The sequence below is a fragment of the Hemibagrus wyckioides genome, linkage group LG04 (assembly GCF_019097595.1).
Source record: "Hemibagrus wyckioides isolate EC202008001 linkage group LG04, SWU_Hwy_1.0, whole genome shotgun sequence".
Classification (NCBI taxonomy): domain Eukaryota; kingdom Metazoa; phylum Chordata; class Actinopteri; order Siluriformes; family Bagridae; genus Hemibagrus; species Hemibagrus wyckioides.
In genome coordinates this window covers 10,745,457-10,765,795 of record NC_080713.1, presented here as the reverse complement: position 1 = coordinate 10,765,795, position 20,339 = coordinate 10,745,457, and the positions used below count along the sequence as shown (strand labels likewise).

At 38.1% G+C, this 20,339-nt stretch overlaps 1 protein-coding gene across 1 annotated transcript; it reads right to left on the bottom strand.

Annotated features, from left to right (window-relative positions):
- Positions 1–207: 207 nt before the first annotated feature.
- Positions 208–20,225, bottom strand: serpini1 (serpin peptidase inhibitor, clade I (neuroserpin), member 1). The gene is made up of 9 exons (XM_058387991.1): positions 20,068–20,225; positions 8,602–8,879; positions 8,224–8,454; positions 7,850–8,044; positions 6,170–6,374; positions 3,046–3,155; positions 2,653–2,739; positions 1,415–1,504; positions 208–890 (listed from the first exon to the last, which is right to left on the bottom strand). The coding sequence occupies exons 1-9, from the start codon at positions 20,127–20,129 to the stop codon at positions 814–816; spliced, it is 1,335 nt and encodes a 444-aa protein (XP_058243974.1). The 5' UTR covers positions 20,130–20,225; the 3' UTR covers positions 208–813.
- Positions 20,226–20,339: the final 114 nt, after the last annotated feature.

The following is a 20,339-nucleotide window of genomic DNA, read 5'->3' as shown; positions in this document are numbered from 1 at the left end:
TTAATAATAATCATAAACATCCACAGCATATATAATATAATATAATATAATATAATATAATATAATATAATATATATATATAAATAAAATGATGGTATTTTCAGTCACACAGTGTGTGAGCGGTATCTTCCTCTATGTAATTTATAAATTATCTGCAGTAGATATGTTCATTACAATTAAATTACAATTGTGAATTAAAAAGACAGCTTTTCCACATTCATATTTATTTCAGAAATCAAGAATACAGCTGGTGTGTCTCTTATTCAAATCCCTGTACACCAAACAGATGGTCTGCACACTGAGTCACCATGGTAACCCTGCTTCCTTAACTGTACATTCATGAAATTGAAAACTCATTTTATAAGGCATGTCAATATTTCAGCAGTACTTCAGCCACATAGAAGATTAAAAATACTAAGATTCAGGACAGTGCGGAAAAAGATAGAAAGCCAGACGGAGAAAGACATGAGAGGGAACTGCACGTTTATATTCAATAAATATCTACTATGAAAACACAATAGCAAATTTACAGTAATGAAGAGTGCATACTCTGAGGCTGGTGAGAAAGAAATGCAGTTAATTATCTCAATAAATACGTATAAATGCATGTGCTGCTTTTACCATCATGGCCACGGAGACCGTTAACTCAGATATATTTACAACATCTGCTCCTGTGGTTAAAGCTGAGAGTATCAAAATACAATCACATATGATGTAGAGTATAATTTGTGTATGCAGGGATCTCCCTGTAGAAAAGGGAAAAAAAATGGCAATGGCGCTCTTTGGGCCTTGTTACTTTCGATTACTGGTGCGTTAAACAGAATCCAAGTCAGGATCGAAGGGATCGATGACCTCTGGGTTCATGACTCGGCCCATGAAAAGGATCGAACCTGTGAGAAAACACACATGTTTAATATTAAAAGAACAGTTTAGTCAACAATGAAATAAGCAGTTTTTTCCCCTAACTCTAAATCTGTCACAGAAACAAGCCAGAGTATTAAATTTAAAAAAACTACATGTCTAACTCTACACATAACTGCTTTAAACTGTTTGTAGAATTATTTATTATGTCACACAGACTTGTGCGGCACTGTGCGACAATGTTATCTAGAAAAGGGACAAGAAACAGTAACCAGAATCACTTTCTTCCTCAACATACAGTTTGGTGTGCCTTAATGCAAGCCTGAGCCTCAGATTTTCACAATATGACAAAACTGGATGAAAAATTGGTTTGCATATTACATTTTAATACAGAGTTACTCTGCTACTATATGAACCTGTTCTTATATTAAAATTTCAACACTGAGCCAAAGTTTGACATTTTCTAATCTGGAGGCTCAGGCAGACACGTCTTGTTTTTACAAAGTAGATATTTATTAAACAGAAAACAGATATGATTGCAGGTATATTATACCAGTCTTCCTGTTCCGGATGATAAAGAAGAAGGGATGATCAGCCATGACCTGAGGGTATAACACCATGGTCCTGGTCAGAGCAATCATTCCTGTGGAAGAAAACAGATCCCATCAACTCATTTGAGCTGGTGCAAGATCTTATAAAACAGCTTGAATTGTGTAGATTTGGTGGCATTGAAGACCAAATCTACATTTATCTATGATAAAGTAGTCTGACAACAGTCAGTCTTAGTAAAGAAGGTGTAGCTTGTGTCAGTCTGTCCCAGTAAAGAGGCTTGTCCTCTGTGTCAGTCTGTCATACAGAAAGAGGCATTGCCTCTGTACCAGTCTATCCCATTGAAGAAGGTGTGGTCTCTGTGACTGTCTGTCCCAGAGATAGAGGCGCTGCCTTGTGACAGTCTGTACAAGAGGAATAGGCTTGGTTTCTGTGGCAGTCTGTCCAAGAGAAAGAGGCATGGCCTCTGCGGCAGTCTGTCCAAGAGAAAGAGGCGTGGCCTCTGCGGCAGTCTGTCCAAGAGAAAGAGGCGTGGCCTCTGCGGCAGTCTGTCCAAGAGGAAAAGGCATGTCCTCTGTGCCTGTGCCACAGAAGAATGTGTGGACTCCAGAATAGTAGGTATGAACTAGTAAATGAAGTGTGGTCTTGTTAATTATATATTGGAATAATCTAATTTGGAGGCAGATACAGTTAGGAGCAGAATATTCCTCAAAACTGGAACAGTGACTGAACACCAGAGGGTGCTCTTACAGATGAATGAATATTTAAAAGTTTTCAATCCACTCTGACGAGGGTGAGAGTGGTAGGAATAATAAAGTATGGAGAGAAAGACATGTACTGTGGGAGGACAGGATGAGAGAATGTAGAGTAAAACTATTACACAGTGTGTTCACCTGACAGCAACTTGATGTTTTGTGTTGTAAAAGTGATGCAAACCTATCAGCACATACATGTAACAATAACCTACTGGCACTATCTGCTTCCAGTGAAATTATAGCAATTAGCAATAAATTCAACCCTGAAACACCCCCTAGCTTCAATTTTAATGTGATTTGGTTGATACCGAGACTAATGTATGATGGAGAAATGAAAAGGGAAGCAGAGAAATGAAAAGGGGAATATAAGAAGACAAATGAAGTGAGAAATGAGAAGACAGTGTCTCTGCGTCACTGTTGCGTGTAATTATATTAGAGAATATAATAAAGGGAGAAAGAGAACGAGAGATAAAACAAATGAGCGCACCTGATCCGGCAGCTCCCTCCGCTCCCTCCTCTGTCACCTCCAGGTAAGACTTTTGCACAGCTTTCCCGATGAACAGATTTATCCCTTCTGCAGATCAGAACAGAGAGAAAGGTGTAAAAGGAAGGAGGGAAAAAAACAGACAGAGGGATGAAAGGTAGGTCAAACAAACAGGACATGGTGGAGAAGAAGGAAGGAGAGAGTACGTGAAAGACCAAAAAAAAGGGGTGTAGTGAAACAGAAAATACAAAGGATGAAAGTAAGTGAGAAAATTTGATAGGGAGAAGGATGCAAGGATTATATAACAGACAGAGGAGAAGAACAGAGAGAAATATATGAATAAATGAAACGCAGGGAGCTGGAAATGAAAATGATGATTCTGAGAAACACACACACCTTCTGTCTCAGCTGTCATGGCCGACAGGTCTGCTTCTTTGGTGAAGATATTCTTGATGCCAAGCTGCTGTAATGCTTCTTTCAGGTCAACCGTCTGCTCCACCTTAAACCTACATCATCATTCAAATAAATCAAAAAAATTTAATTTTGCACAGTGTAAAGAACATACCCTTACTGAGCAGTTTATTAGGAACACTCTCTCATTCATGAAATCTAATCAGGCAATCATGTGGCAGCAGAGCACTGCAGAAAATCATGTTCGCATTCTCTATAAAAAAAAAAAGAGGAAAAAATGTCCTTGTTTTTGACCCTGTTATGATTGCTAGTGCCAGATGAGCTTGAGTAATGTTGAGCTCCTGGGATTTTCACACACAACGGTCTCAAGGGTTTACTCAGAATGGTGCAATAAATAAAAAACATCCTGTCAGCACTAGAAATGCCTTGTGATGAGAGTGATTAAAAGGATAATGGTCAGACTGGTTAGAGCTGACAGAATCTTGATTTCTGCTGAGGCACATGGATGTTAGGGTGACAGTTTAGTGCAAGCAGCATAAATCCATTTGTTTTCCAAATGTTTTCTTGGATCACTTTTTGTTGACACACTTTGCTTGAATGCTACAGCCTTTTTATTTAAGTACTGTTGCTGATGTCCCTTCATGGCCACAATTTACCATCTTCTAATGGCTGCTTTCAGCATGATAATGCACCATGTCACAAAACATCGCAACATGGTTTCATGAAAATAAGAGTTCATTGTTCTTCAGTGGCCTTCCCAGTCACCTGCTCTGAATCCAGTAGAGCACCTTTTTGCAGTGTGTTAGAAAGTGAGAATAGCATAAAAAAAATCAGCAGGAAATAGAAATTGCATCATTATTAGTTAAAGTCAAAGCCATGATGTGCTTCCTAACCTCATGTGATGGCTATCCAGAAAGCAGCCTCACTAGAAAAAAACATTAACTTAATATGATGATCTGGTTATCTCTCTGGTTATTATGATCAAATGCAATAATTGTGACTATATAAAATAAGCGAATACTCAAATTCCAGATAAATGAGATGATTCTGTGCAGCCATAGACCTTATCCATAGTCCACTCCTGATAATATCTTTGAAATATCTGTTTTTGGATGACATATTGTGAGAAATGCGGTACGACATTTGTTTACTGTTCTGTTTTGCTCGGGTTTGTAACCATTTTCACAAACGATCAGAATGCAATCTTTATTGATGTGTGCACTGCAGCAGATGACAAGGCAGTGTCCCACTTCATAAACCACATGACCAAATATTTCAGCTACATTCAACAGGGTGTTTTTCAGTGGACAAGAGAAAGACAAGTGCTTTGGCACCACTACTAACCTACTAAATGTATCTGTATGTCAAGCAACTATGAATACAACACGAATAGTCCACAATCTACTATTTTTTGGGGACTCAAGCTAATCAATACACCTTAGAGCAATATCTAAAAATAATTATTTCCTTATTAAAATAATGTAATAATCAATAATATATACCATACCTTCATTCCCCTCGCACTTTCCATTTAACAGTATTTTAGGTTTTTAAACCAGATAAAAGAGGAGAACAGGAGGATTAACCCAAAGCTATCAATCTCTGCTCTGAAAGCCAAGCAGTCATTTTATACAATTTGTGCCTCTTGGACCTAGCTTTGCATGAGTCAACAAAATACAAAAACAAATAGAACTTGATGCCAGTGTGGTCAATGGGGATGCTCTGCCCTGAAGTTGAATTCTTCTTGTTACTAATTTGTATTCCTGAAATACCCTTAAAAGTAAACTTCCAACAAGAAGGATGCTATTAAAGCAAAGCTGTTTTAGACATTTGACCTTGTTGTGCACATGATCCTGTTTGGTTCGGTTCAGAAATCTGGTCAGTTCTTCTGCTGGTTACAGTGATCACTCTGAATAAACCCTATAAACATTCAACTACTTGTTCTCGAGATATTGCACTAATGAGAATCCTGGACGGACAGCCCCAAAACATAATGCCTATTCAATTTATCAGAAGAAGCATAAAAAGACAGCCTACAAGGTTACAAGCACACTCACAGGGAGTATTATATTCTCCTATAATTTAACAACCTATTCAAACTCTACACAGATAACACTTTTCTCAGACAAAAAGAAATTGTTCTGCAGTCGCCCGATGGCTCACCCAGTCACAAATCACCCTTTTAAACAATCTTGGTTAGGAAATATATTACAGTTCAATACTAAGCTGCCTTATTAATCTAATTTAATGTGTAGCTTTTGAAAAAGCAAAGCAACCAGCATTTCTTTTCATTGTCATTTTCAATGGGCATCATGTTGTGTTATTATGGTGACATTGTGCTGTGGCACAAGCCATTTTCATAGCAACAAAACACCTGCTCCAGGCAGTGCTTTTCCATGCAAAAATGTTACTGGGTGCGTCTCAATCAGCTCCCTAGTTCAGTAGTCTGGCAACAGGGACAATATATAATACAGGGCCTTCAATGGCTGTTTCGATCACAAAATCTTTGCAGTGCTCCCGTAAAAACCATGGAGCATCGTAGCCTGTGGTGACTTTTTAGAGCGTGAGTATGTAGTTATGCTGCTGGAAATTTAGTCATCAGTGCCCCAGGGTGTAGTGAGCCAGGGTTCTTAGCAGTTCCCAAACTCGTGTACATATACTGTACAAAATCTTTGCAGTGCTCCCATATTGCACTGTAAAAACCATGGAGCATCGTAGCCTGTGGTGACTTTTTAGAGCATATGTACTTGTGTTGCCGGAAATTTAGTCATCAGTGCCCCAGGGTGTAGTGAGCCAGGGTTCTAAGCAGTGCCCAAACTCGTGTACATATACTGATTCACCACCTAGGGAGCTGACTGAGGATTACTGACTGTCAGACATCAGCATCCGGCCATGTGTTAGTCACTGCCAGTATCTGATTACATCCCTCTATCTCCTAGGCCAAGTCCACCCCTGCAGTTATTATCAAAAACATTCCTGCACCTTGAGAATCCAGTAGAATTCATGTAGCTATCCTTCTCTGAAAGTCTAAAGACAAATAACTTGTTCTAAATGTAGCCTTTATTTCTAATCCTTACATATATGTACTTAAATTACATTTAATAATCACCTGGGCAGGTAAACCTCCACTTTCTGCTTCTTGACGTTGGTAGCCCAGTCCTCAATCAGTGATGCTTTGATGATCGGTTCTAATGAGGCCAGTGGAACTTCCTGTCTTGGCAAAACGATCATCATGCTCATGTCTTCACCTTCATATGGCATCTCCAACACCTGATACACTCCTCCTGCCTCTGTGCTGCCATCGCTGAACTCACCTGCACAAGGGGGTGAAGAGAAAGTGAAGGGTTGTGTGTTTCTATCAGCTACTGTTAAGCTGATATTCTGAAAAGTGAGCAACACAGTGACATGTGAACTGTACAGAAATCTCCTTCTATATCTGACTTTGAACATTTTGTAGAAGTAAATAATTCCTTTTATGTAATTATTAGTTTAATTATGACTTAAAATGCATCATTTCTTGCTTATTTAAATATAACCCTAAACAATTATTTATGCCTGTTGTGCACTGTTTATGCACTAATTAAGAATATTAGATCTACTAACATTAGATTTCTTTATTGAGACAGACAATGTCTGTGAGAATTGAAAATTAAAATGAAATCATTTTTACAAGCTTACAAGCTCAAATAGTAAACTCTACGTGGTTTAATACTGGTCATCGCATACCAGTTCTCCAGTACTGTAGATGGCGCTACTGAAATTTCACCCATGGAAAAATTTAGCCTTTTGCAATGTGCCAACAATCACTTTGCCACGTTATGTCCCATTATTTGTGGAAGGCAGTGGGAATATTGTCATCTACATTATGCATGCTGAGGCCAACACCCAAGTTGATCATGCACCTTGTGGGTGTAGAGATAATTTAAGTTAGAGTTGTCAGGTTAGTGTTAGTCATCCTCTGTTTGTTCAGCAGTGTTTGGTTTCTAAGCCTTTCCACAGTTGGACAGGATTTGTGGGCTGAAACATTCTGTATGTAAACCGATAGAATACAGTTGCCAGTTGTCTATTTATAAAGTTACCATTTTTAGTAGCCTGACAAACAAATGTGTAGCTGTATGGAGAAATACTGGCAAAAAGATCGGCAGTAAAAACGTTTGCTTAGCAGGAACCAATTTGTACTTGCATTTGTCAGGTAGATGGGTATTAATTTCATTTCTAAGACAATGTTGTGAAAGTTCTGATTCTGACTGATCACAAGATTATTAGGATAAAATGGGCAGATTATCTTTTCTACAGTAAAATCTTTCACAGGGAATTATTTAGCATTCTAGGAAGGAATTGTTCCATGATTAGCATTTTGTAACCATCAGCATGACAAGGTTGCTCCTTGAATTTTTTTTGAAGTCTTCAAGACTTTTTCCAGTAAGCTTGTCATATCAAGAGAGAGAGAGGAAAAAAAAAGAGAGACTGGCAAGTGAATGTTTTTAGATGCTATAGCACAATTGTTAATTTTTTTTGGCCATCCATCAATCATAAGAACAGATTAGTAAAAGCTTAAAATGTATGCGGTGTCATTCATAAATAAATTTAGCATTGGCAAATTGCTGTGGTATAAGAGGAACAAAGCACTTTTATTCCTCTAAAATGATTTAAAGGTGGTTGATTACTTCCCTATAACAACATGAACCAAGGATAGGAGTGTCCTTTGAGAAAATATTTGTACAAAGACTGGTTTCCAACAAACAAAATGAAAAATTAACGTTCATTCAGATCTGCATGTATTCCTCACCATAGTAAAAGTCACCCTGTTGGTACATCATCAGCGTTTGCACCTCACTGCCATCATCTTTACTAAAGGAAAACGTTCTTGTGTTTTCAGGTCGAAACTGATTCTTCCAGCTGCCTCGGAAATAAACTGCGTTAATCAGTGTTATTCTCGTCAAGCTGCTGAAATCCTCTGCCGAAACCAGGTCATGAATCTTACCTGCACAGGATAGAAAGGGGGATAAAAGCAGAATATAAAAAGCTTTAGACTTAGTGGTCTGTATTGCCTTGTGTTTTAATCATAAGACCTGTCTGGATATAAGACTCTGTGCTCTGAAGGGCTTTCTTTCTTACTGAAAAGGATCCTAAATGAAATAATCTCAGTGGCTGGGTACTTACTTGCAGTGTGATTCTGGACCCAGGCATTGATGTGTTGAGCCACAGCAGCTGACTCGTTAAAGTCCACTGTTTCTGCTTCAGCATGGAAATAATGCTTAATGAGCTTCAGGAATTCAGGGCTAAAGTGAACGCCGGTCTGCAGGAAGAGAGAGTTCGCCAAATGCACCACGTACTGGGTCTCGTCTCCAATCAGAGCCTGGGTTAGGTTCTTGAGGACAGCGAACTCCTCATCTGTGTGAGCACATACAGTACACACGCTTGTCTTTCTATATTATCAATAAAACTTTAAAGTTCTTAATTCTGAATGTTTTGCTCATTGGAATTACCCAAACCCAATTGTGTGGTTATTGATATATCTGAGCTATTAGGCTTCTTTACCTTCTCTGTAGTTTGTGTAACCCACAGCCTGTCTGATCTGCTGCAGTGAGGACCCTCGAGCACCGAGCTCTACCATGCCCAGCGCCAGTGCCACGCTCAGCGGAGAGAAGATGATGTTGTCATCGGCCCCTGCCATCTGGAGCTGATGGTACAGTCTGACCCAGAACTCGGCACTTGCATCCTCTGAAACTTCGGTCGCCCGGCAACAGCCAACTCGTAGCAACAGCAGGGGCACGAAGAGTCCAACAGCCAACATGGTGGGCGACAGAGGACTAGAGCTGGAGAGAGAAATGATGAGAAAGAATGAAGGGAGAGAAAAACAAATAGTCAAAGATGGACAAGAGTCAAAATGAGAATGATAGGACAGGATCGAGGTGGGAAGAAAGACAGGGAGAGACATATGGACAGTAAGAAGACGAAGAAGTGTTAGAGTTTACAAGAAAAAATAAACAAGGAAAGAAAATGAAAATATTCTGAATGTTTTACTAGGATGTTGGACCCTTCTTAAAAAAAAAAAAATCTATCATCTTCATTTTGGGCGGTGGCATAGTGTTTCAGCTCATCCTTGGGCAGCACTACATTTCATCCAGCTGTTTCATCAGACCAGTCTTGAATAATGGTAGCAGTATGGGAACATCATCAGGAAAGCATATGATGTAACTGGTTCTGTAAAATTGCCTTCTATTTGCTGGCAGGTATACGACCTTGCAAGGCAATCACTGGACCCTGGAATGATTTCCAGGACTAGGCTGCCCATACCATCATGATCCTCAGAAAACTCCCCAGATCATATTACATGTTCCACCGCAGATTTTGTGCTCTCTACACCAATTCAATTGCAAACAAATTCTAGATTTCTTAACTGCAATTCAGGCAGCCACTAGTCAAACGTTTGTGGACAACTGACCATCAAACCCATATGTGCTTGCTGAACATCCTAATAAAGATCTATAGTATTCCCCTTCTGCTGTTATATAAAAACCTCCACTCTTCTGGAAAAGCTTTCCACTATAATTTGGAGTGTGATATGGAGATTTATGGTCATTTATCCAAAAGACTATTAGGGAGATCAGGTACTGATGTTGTGCATAGAGGACTGGGGTGCAGTCAGTGTTCCGGTTCAACCCAAAGGTGTTCAGTGGGGACTTCCAAACCAACACTGGCAAAAGCATGTCTTTGTGGACTTCTGGATTTAGATATATCTATTAAATGAAAACAGGCATCCCAATTAAAATTTGGTGCAGAATTTATTGACTAGATTAATACACCTATTGAGCTGTATGCAGATGAGATCTAAGGTCCACAATATGCACAAGCTTACACTGAGTGGACAAACTAGTGGAATTTTGTAGAAATATAAAAAGTGTAAAGAAAAACACCTAGCAGGCTTAGACAAGCACTGCAAACTCCAGTCTAATCACTGTAAACCAGATTATCAGTCTGATCCAAACAATCTATTTGGAACCGAGACGACTCCCACACCCGGTCATGATTACAGCGCTATCAGGCCCCAAACAGAGAGTACAAACTGGCAGAGTATCTGTTCACAGTCTGAGATAAATCCTGACCAAGTACAGGCTCAGTGCCCAGAGACTTCCCATTGAAAAGGCACTACAGTAGATTCTGACTGCCCAGCGAGGAGAGACAGTATGTTCACTGAGGCGGAGGTGCACTTTTTCCTCCAATATGGAAATCTTCACGGCAGAGGTAGACGTTTATTTTTATGAAACATTTCCAAATTTCTGATGTCAAAAATTATTTTGCAGATTTATGATATTGTGTGCAATAAACCATTGTCCATGCACACCCTTTCACCATTTAGACTACAGTATCACTCCTTGACTTCTTTTCTTGATTATTGCTGCATTGTGATGCAGATGCAGCAACTGGACACACATTCAAAACAGACACTCCTTCTAGAGCTTTTAGTGAAAGATGGAAGTCTAGTTGATGCCTAGAATGCTTATTTTTAGTCCATCAGTGTAGTGAAGCGTGCTGATGTACACAATTTATGTGCACTTTTTTGACAACAGGGTTTATCATTCAAAAGAGAGAAAGAAAAACATGCTGGAGACAAGGTAAAAGGTAGAGACGATCGAAAAGAGAAAGAAGGACAGAGAGCAAGAGAGAGAGAGTGAGAGTGAGAGAGAGAGAGAAAGAGAAAGAAAGAGAGAGAGAGAGAGAGAGAGAGAGAGAGAGAGAGAGAGATTTCTGCATAAGAGGAAAGACAATATTCTGCTGGATTGAGTCAGCTACATTTTCAGGAACTGAAAGTGATTTTCAGACTCCATCCTGTGCGCAGTGTGTATGTGCCACGAATGATTGATTATTCAGAACACTGCTGCATACTCTCTTGCCTACACACACACACACACACACACACACACACACACACACAATCCATATCCTAATCCTCTCTCCAATTCTGACTTTCACGTTGCTGGGCAACATTGTTTATGGCGCAGAGAGAGAGATACAAATATATTTTGTATGAGCAGAGATGTGCCGAGTTTCTGTGTGTGTGTGTGTGTGTGTGTGTGTGAGACTTGTCTCAAATCTCCAAGCTGTCACTGAACCACCAAGCTGTCACTGCTGGGCTCTTGAGCATGGCCCTTAACCCTCAGTTACTCGGCTGTGTAAAAAAAGATTCACTTCTGTACGTTGCGCTGGATAAGGGTGTCTGCCAAATGCTAGAAATTTAAGTGTAGCACAAAATATGTGTATGTGTGAAAAAGAGAAAGAAATGAAATCGTATGCATCTGTGTATCCCGAATTTCAATAAAACCAATAAACGCTGGAGCTGTCTTGTCGTTAAATAAATCAGGATCAACTTGAGTGAATGTCAATTAGATAACATTATTATTATTATTATTATTATTATTATTAATAATAATAATTAAAAGTTAAAGCTACTAGCACATCAATGTACACATGTCTGTCTATATCAGGATAATTAATTTCATTTAATTCTACAAACACAGTCTCTATCCACTATGAAGTTCTAATAAGTTCTAATTTTTACTGAAATTTTCCCAGAAATTGGGGGAAAAAAATTACATTTGCATTTGCTTTTATGAAAACCAGCGTATGATTGAGACATAATCAATCTCAATAATTGAGGTCTTGTTCAAGAACCCAGCATGGGGATTTGAACTCACAGCCTTGTGATCAGCAGCCCAACAAGGCTGAACCACTGACCCTGTGTGAAATAAAATTAGCATTAATGAAAAGATATTTTAATTTGACATTTTTTTGTGATCTATTTTTTTTTTTACTGTCAAGAAGTCAAGCAAACATTCTGATAAATAATAGATAATATTTTCTCTGTCTATACATCACCAATAGAGTGAAGATCTGACCATTCTGAACCTTCAGCAGTCTGAAAGTAAGGTTTATTTTTTATCCTAATAAGACTGTACACGTCTCATCTTCTCACAACACTACGGTAACACCATAATGGCAAACATTTATTTATAGTCATGAATACTGGACTTGGACTGCATATTCCCGTACTAAATAGTATTCCAGTTCACCTCTGGTGTGACAAAACACAACATAACTCCTTCAAGCACATTAGTTAAATATGCACCTAGGTATAAGGTATTCCTTTTTGTTCCAGGAGCCATGAGACGCCCGAGTTTCTTACAGCGCAAAGGCCTAACTGGAGCTGCGATGAAAACAGACACTCGCTTGTGAACGGAGGAGAAAAGACGCCTGAAAACAGCAGATCCAGTGACCTTTTTTCCTTCAAGCAAGGCTGAGTTGTGAATAAAAGCCATCCAGCCACCAGGGAGAAACCGAACAAGCCAAATAGGGGAACTCCAGACGATGCTGGAACTCGGTTAAACTCGGTGGCTTTAGGCTCAAAGCTTGGTTTCTCAACAGAAAACCTTGCATCAGAAAATCTTACACTGATCTATATTAGTAACAAGCACCATTTATTTAATTAAAGCTTAAGCTTAAGAGCGGGAAGCTTAAGTTAATTTGACCCAGTCAGTTAAAACCTGTTACAAGGTTACTTTTTTTAAGTTCCTTCAACTGACCCACACTGCCCAGTATAAACTACTCTTTTTTTTATATACACACACACACACACATTATATATTATATTACATTACATAATACATAATATTAAAATGCAAAAAAAAATAAAATAAAATAAAATAAAAAATAATAACAGTACAATTACAGGACAAACTGGTTAACCTATTAGATTATCTAAAATGAATATTACATCTATAGCATCTGTTGCATTATCAAATCTGACTGGTCAGAGGATGTTGGTTCATTTTCTATACTGACCTGGCTGTAATTTAAATGAATGTGCTCATTTTAAAATGCTATCATTTCTATAGTCACAGCTGATTCACAGTACAATTATATGGCAGACAATCCACATAATCTGGGTTTAATAACAAACAGAGATTTTATATATATATATATATATATATATATATATATATATATATATATATATATATATATATATATATATATATATATATATATGTATATAAAATCTCTGTGTCTAAAATCTCATATATATATATATATATATACACTATATTGCCAAAAGTATTTGCTCACCCATCCAAATAATCAGAATCAGGTGTTCCAATCACTTCCATGGCCACAGGTGTATAAAATCAAGCACCTAGGCATGCAGACTGTTTTTACAAACATTTGTGAAAGAATGGGTCGCTCTCAGGAGCTCAGTGAATTCCAGCGTGGAACTGTGATAGGATGCCACCTGTGCAACAAATCCAGTCGTGAAATTTCCTCGCTCCTAAATATTCCACAGTCAACTGTCAGCTGTATTATAAGAACGTGGAAGTGTTTGGGAACGACAGCAACTCAGCCACCAAGTGGTAGGCCACGTAAACTGACGGAGCGGGGTCAGCGGATGCTGAGGCGCATAGTGCGAAGAGGTCGCCAACTTTCTGCAGTCAATCCCTACAGACCTCCAAACTTCATGTGGCCTTCAGATTAGCTCAAGAACAGTGCGCAGAGAGCTTCATGGAATGGGGTTCCATGGCCGAGCAGCTGCATCCAAGCCATACATCACCAAGTGCAATGCAAAGCGTCGCATGCAGTGGTGTAAAGCACGCCGCCACTGGACTCTAGAGCAGTGGAGACGCGTTCTCTGGAGTGACGAATCGCGCTTCTCCATCTGGCAATCTGATGGACGAGTCTTAGTTTGGCGGTTGTCAGGAGAACGGTACTTGTCTGACTGCATTGTGCCAAGTGTAAAGTTTGGTGGAGGGGGGATTATGGTGTGGGGTTGTTTTTCAGGAGCTGGGCTTGGCCCCTTAGTTCCAGTGAAAGGAACTCTGAATGCTTCAGCATACCAAGACATTTTGGACAATTCCATGCTCCCAACTTTGTGGGAACAGTTTGGAGCTGGCCCCTTCCTCTTCCAACATGACTGTGCACCAGTGCACAAAGCAAGGTCCATAAAGACATGGATGACAGAGTCTGGTGTGGATGAACTTGACTGGCCTGCACAGAGTCCTGACCTCAACCCAATAGAACACCTTTGGGATGAATTAGAGCGGAGACTGAGAGCCAGGACTTCTCGTCCAACATCAGTACCTGACCTCACAAATGCGCTTCTGGAAGAATGGTCAAAAATTCCCATAAACACACTCCTAAACCTTGTGGACAGCCTTCCCAGAAGAGTTGAAGCTGTTATAGCTGCAAAGGGTGGACCGACGTAATATTGAACCCTATGGATTAGGAATGGGATGTCACTTAAGTTCATATGCGAGTCAAGGCAGGTGAGCGAATACTTTTGGCAATATAGTGTATATATATACACACACATACACAAGATTTTAATTAACAAAGAAAAATAATTGTTGATAAGGAGACATTTAACATCTTTTAAAGGACAGTACATTTTCCTCTACATTAGACTCTTTAGGATGAATTTTTTCTTGTTATGTTTCTTGGGAAGCAGTGCTTTTTGGCCTATTAACATTAATTCTCTTTACGTTAAACTTTAATTCTTTCTTAAAGCTCTTATGTTGGTACAGAGATACCTGTAACTTAACACAACATTACAGTATACCTAGATCATGTAATAAGATTAGTATGTATACTAAAACCCATCTGATTTTTATAGGAATGCAGGGGGTTAAATAGCTATGTAGCCAATTTCCTAAATAGAAAGTAACCACCACCACAAATAAATTTTGCCATCATTTCCCATTCACATAAATCAGCATTTTCTGAATGTTAATCTTATTTGGGTTTCGTCTGGAAGCAACTTTTCCTGACAAACCAAAAAAAAAAGGTATAGTTTCTCCCATATCACCATAGGAATGGATGCTACAAATGCTACAGCTAAACCTCTGCTTACAGTTTCTAGTTTTATTTAGCAGTCATAAACTTTGCAGTACACCCCTGGGTTTTCTCCTGGGTAGTTTACTGTCACCATGCTCCTAAGTGGCTTCAAATTGTTCAGATTGTAAAGACCGTTATTTTTAACACTAGAGTGTGAAAGGCACTCTGTCGAACTCTGACTGCACACCTACACATCCACCTCCTCCACATCTCCATCTGGAGTCAAGTCACACATCAAAAAATAACTAACACACACACAAAAACAGAAGTTATGTCATCACCACAATGTTCTCAATGTCATAAGCTGCACTGGTCAAAAATTCACTTCGGAATAGCCTCTAGAACAATGTGGGTCTATAGAACAATGCAATTCAACCTATTTTCCCCCCATCAGGTGAAACATATTGTGCTCAAGTTTTAAATGGTCAGACTATAGCCACTAAATGTATTGGATTAAATGTGTTTACACACTCCAACCATGCATGGCATAAAATCTTTTACTAATCTGGAACTAAATAAATTTTGATTATTCGCATGAAGTTTAACTTCCCTTGCATAAGAGAAATAGCACTGTTTATCTATAGCCAGACATTTCAATAAAAATAGTTATATATGCATCCTGAACATCTCTTTGAGAGCAAGAAGACACATACAAAAGCATACAAACATCACACATATGAAACAGTACAGTCATTCGATAAAGGAAGCCTTCACTTATATCTTTTTAGTCATGAGGACCATAATTATAGTCATAACCTCAGGTGACAACAAAGATTTTAATACACAGTCACCCCAAAAAAAAAAAACCAATATCCAGAAAATAAGCTTCTTGATGATTAACCAATCCTCTTTATGACTATTCTTGTGCATTTCTTTAGTAGCACCTGACCTTTAATGATTGTAGATGTAGGAAGGGTACACTTTTTCACACATGGTTTCTGAATGGTTGTTAACTTTTTGGCATGTCTGTCTAAACCCAGTGCCTAGCATCATGTCCAGAGTGTACCCTGAGTCTACTGGGATAGGCTCCAGGTCCCCTGCGACCCAGTAGGATAAGTGATGTAGAGAATGGATGGATATCTAAAATTGGAGATTTGAAGAACATTAGCTACATACTTTATGTGGCATCCTGAATAGACATTTGTACTTGTTTGGACACTTCCACTTCTGTGTTTCCAAAACATCATTATGATATAAGGATAAAAATGATCTGAATTAATGATTTTTGCATTGAAGGTAATGCAGGATGGTATTCCCTTTATTTTATTGTCTTGCATGAATGAATACTGAATAGCTTTTTTTTTTTTTTTTACAAAAATTTGTAACTGGTTATTATTATTACTGTTTGTTTTACTGATATCGGATACTGTTCATCTGCATATTAAATTAATTAATTTTTGACTAAATGTGGCTGAATTAGTAATGAATTATATAACTGAATTAATCCTTTTTCGAAATTCAGAAATTTTTTATTCGTCAAATAAAATCTATTTCTACATTCTATTTCGTTTTATCAGATGAAATATTATCAAGAGCCAGAAAAAAGCTCTAAAACTCTGTCGGCTCAGGATATAACATTCTATTAATCAGAAATATCTATTAATTAATGGCCGGCTCCATCCACCTGCCATTGGAAGTAACCTCTTGGTCTCCCCTTATTCCACTCCAAAGATGACATCTAGCATAGACACGGCCTTTGAATAAGTATATGGGTATGGATTTAATTAGGGAGCTGACTTGTTTGGCCTGAGGGCACAATTACATCATAGTCATCTTGCATTATGACACCCACTACCTGGTATTCTTAGCCTTCTGAATCCTCTCCAAAAATATTCTCTGAGAACTGGCACTTATGTTCTGTTGCATGCAAGAAAGACATTAGAAGTAACGCCCGCATTATTTCTCCTTCACATGAAGCAACTCTCACTTGTTAACCCTCCTCAGAGTAGTTCAACCAGATTCTGTACTGAAAATTCAGAGGATTGGAGACAATAAACCATGTTCTCGGCTGCCAAGAAAACCTGGTATCAATTCTTCTTTCATTGTTTCATCAGACACAACCACACATTTTGAAGACTAGTCCTAATCTACCAAAGTTGCAAGTGAACCACAGTCGAATTTCACAGGAACTTTCCAGAAAAAAAATACTAAATTGTACCTATGCTTCTAACCTTTAGTGGTGAACATCTTTTGTACCTTTAGTATCTTTAACGTGGACATTTTAACTCACTGATCCTTAAGGTCCAATTATATGTGCCTTATAACCAGGCATAACCTTTGGGTGTACCCATGAGGGTTAAACTGCGCTTGTAGATCTTTGCCAGGATTCAGAGTCAAAGTAGAAACTGTTGTCAGGTCCCTTTGTGCCGGTTATAGGTGCCCTTCGAAAGAATAGTTATTGATTTATTTAGAAGTAATCATCTGGCAGCAGCCCAAGTGCAGACCTGACACGGACAAATAGGAGGCAAGACTGCATGATTAATCACATGCTTTTGTTACCGCATTTTATGTTGTTAAAATAAAATATACAATTTCTGGTCTCTTTTTCCCTTTCTTACACATCCTCTGATTGGTTTGTTACCTGATTGTGTTCACCATTCTGTGTTACTGATTTGATATGTCTTGTCAAGGCTTTTGTTACTACAAATCTGAGTTTTGTGTGTTTGTACTTCCTGGTTTTGATCATCATGTATTTCATGCACTTTCTGAATACAGACTGTCCTTGTGTGATGTTTCCTGCCTGTATTTTAACTCCAGCTACAGACACTGATTAGAAGTCTTGTATTCACTTAAATCAAGACTTCAGTTTTAAATTAGATAAAATGTGTAAAGCAGAAATATGCTTTTACTGCATTACCTTTGGCTAGACACCATGGCAGGATCTCAATGATGTTATACCCTAGAGTGACCAGGAGTTTTTTTTTTTTTTTTTAGTGTGTAACTGTTTGATGGTATTGCATTAAAAAAATATTCCTGTGTGATGTGATCCCATAATAACACAACACCACTAGAAAAAAATAATTTAGTGCTAGAAATAACATTAATACTAGAAAAAAACACCATTAATTATTACTAGAAAAAACACTTTGAAATTAATATTTGAAAAACATGAAGGTTATATTTTATTAACAATTTATTATATATCATATGATGTAGTGTTTTTTAAAAACTATTTTCCTTTTCAATTTATCACCTACCTTCCTTCCTCCTATTTCTTCCTTCCTTCCTTCCTTCTCCCTTCTTCTCCCCTACCTTCCTTCCTTCCTTCTCCCTTCTCCCCTACCTTCCTTCATTCAATTCCCTCTCCTCCCCTTCCTTCTCCTCCACCTACCTTCCTTCATTCCTTCCTTCCTTCTTCTCCCCATTCTTCCTTCCTGCCTGCCTTCTTTCCCCTCCCTTCATTTTTCCTTCTCATCCCTTTCCTTTCTTGCATCACTTCCTTCATTTCCTCCACTTCCATCTTTCTTTGGTTGTTTCTTTCTTTCACAATCTCAATTTTGAACCTTAAATATTCCCACTTAGGTTTTTGAAAACAGTATATTTCATCAGCTGCAGGTTTTGCTAAAGGAAATGCAACCCGAGTTAACATTCGCTAGATTGTGTGCAGGTTGTGTTTTACCCTGCAGAACAGAACCAAAATATTAAGTGGTTGTTTGAAAGGCTCATTTTCACATTGCAGCCTAATGCAATTTCACTAATGAAAGGACCAATTATCACAATTAGCCAGTGATATAATGCACATTGTACAAGCTCTCTCTCATATATATACTGTGCTTGTCTCTCTCTAGCTCAATTCCTCTTCATCTTCATAATATTTATTTATTTATATCCTGTTCTCTTTCCATCCCCTTATGGTCTCACTCTTACTTTTTTTTCTTCTCTCTCTCTCTCTCTCTCTCTCTCTCTCTCTCTCACACAGAGCTGATTCCAGTGTTTCTCTCTCTTAAGCTGCTGCCATTTAAAATGGTCACACTTATGGAGGACAAGACATTTCTACAAATCTTATTTACAGAAGCATGAAAACAAGATTTTCTGGAGCAACACTTTCACACCTCTGTCTGCTCAAATCATCTTCCTCTCTGATTCCACAATGAGCCAATGCCAGAAATATACCATCATGACACCACCACTTTCCCTCTTCCCTCTGCTTCAAGAAAACAAATCACTTTCCTGTAGCAGAAACTCTCCTGATGCATTGTGAGAAGTAACACTAGCACTAGTTTTTGTCAGTGCAATAGACAAATGTAATTTAAATGAAAAACATAAAATAAATAAAATAAATCTTAAAAAAAAAAAAATTAGGATTAAAGTGCCAAGATGTTGTTTTAAAAAATGTTTTTGATACATAACAAAACATTTACCTATTACTATATAAAATACATAAAATACATATGGCCATTGTGATTCGAAATTCTGAGTTCACACTGAAACTCTTGGAAACTGGAATAAATTCAACTTATAAGGAAAGTAAATGGTCAATATCTCATCTATCTATCCAGATATATAGCTATAGATATGTCAATTACATACACACGTGTGTGTGTGTGTGTGTGTGTGATTGTTGTGTCTTTTCTTGACATTGTTAATTAAAGGTACAACAAAATAAACAACTAAATAATAATAATAATAATAATAATAAAATTCTACACTATTTCTAGGTCCCTATTTAAATGTAAGCAGATGTGTGATATTGACCATGGTAAGTGCTTCCTCAAGGCCTAATCTCTTCTACTGAAGCACGTGCTGAGCCACACTAGATTTAAAACAAAATGGTTTTACACAAACTTGTGGACTTCATGTCCACTCGAATGCACACTATCATTAATGCAAAATGGACACATACTAAATACTAAGCAACTCATGCATATTATATTTGAAATATCAGGTGATACAATATTATATAGAATAGTAAATGTAAAATATTTACTATTGTGTGTGTGTGTGTATAAGTAGATTCCAATCCTGATCTTATGTAAAGGCATGATCATGTTGTTTATCGTTTAAAGCACCATCTGCCCACAGTGAGAGTAAAAAAAAAAGCCCATCAGGTTATCCATCGTGTACATCTCTTATATATTTTAATCACATGTTCTCGGTATATTCGAATTTATGTAACCTTACCGTCTGTTTAAAGATGATGAAGTCGAAATGGATGCAGTTATCGTGGTGTCTCTCTCCCACATACACACATGCACACAGACACACACACAAACACACACGTTCGTCCTTCGCTACACGGAGGCAGGTTGCTCTGACTGCTGTATATATAAATATACATATTCAGCACTGGCTCCGCCCCTCTCGTCTGTGATTGGTCAATTCCTATTCCACCACAGAAAACACCTAGACCAATGCAACTTTTATTATTATGATTATTAAAAAATATATATATT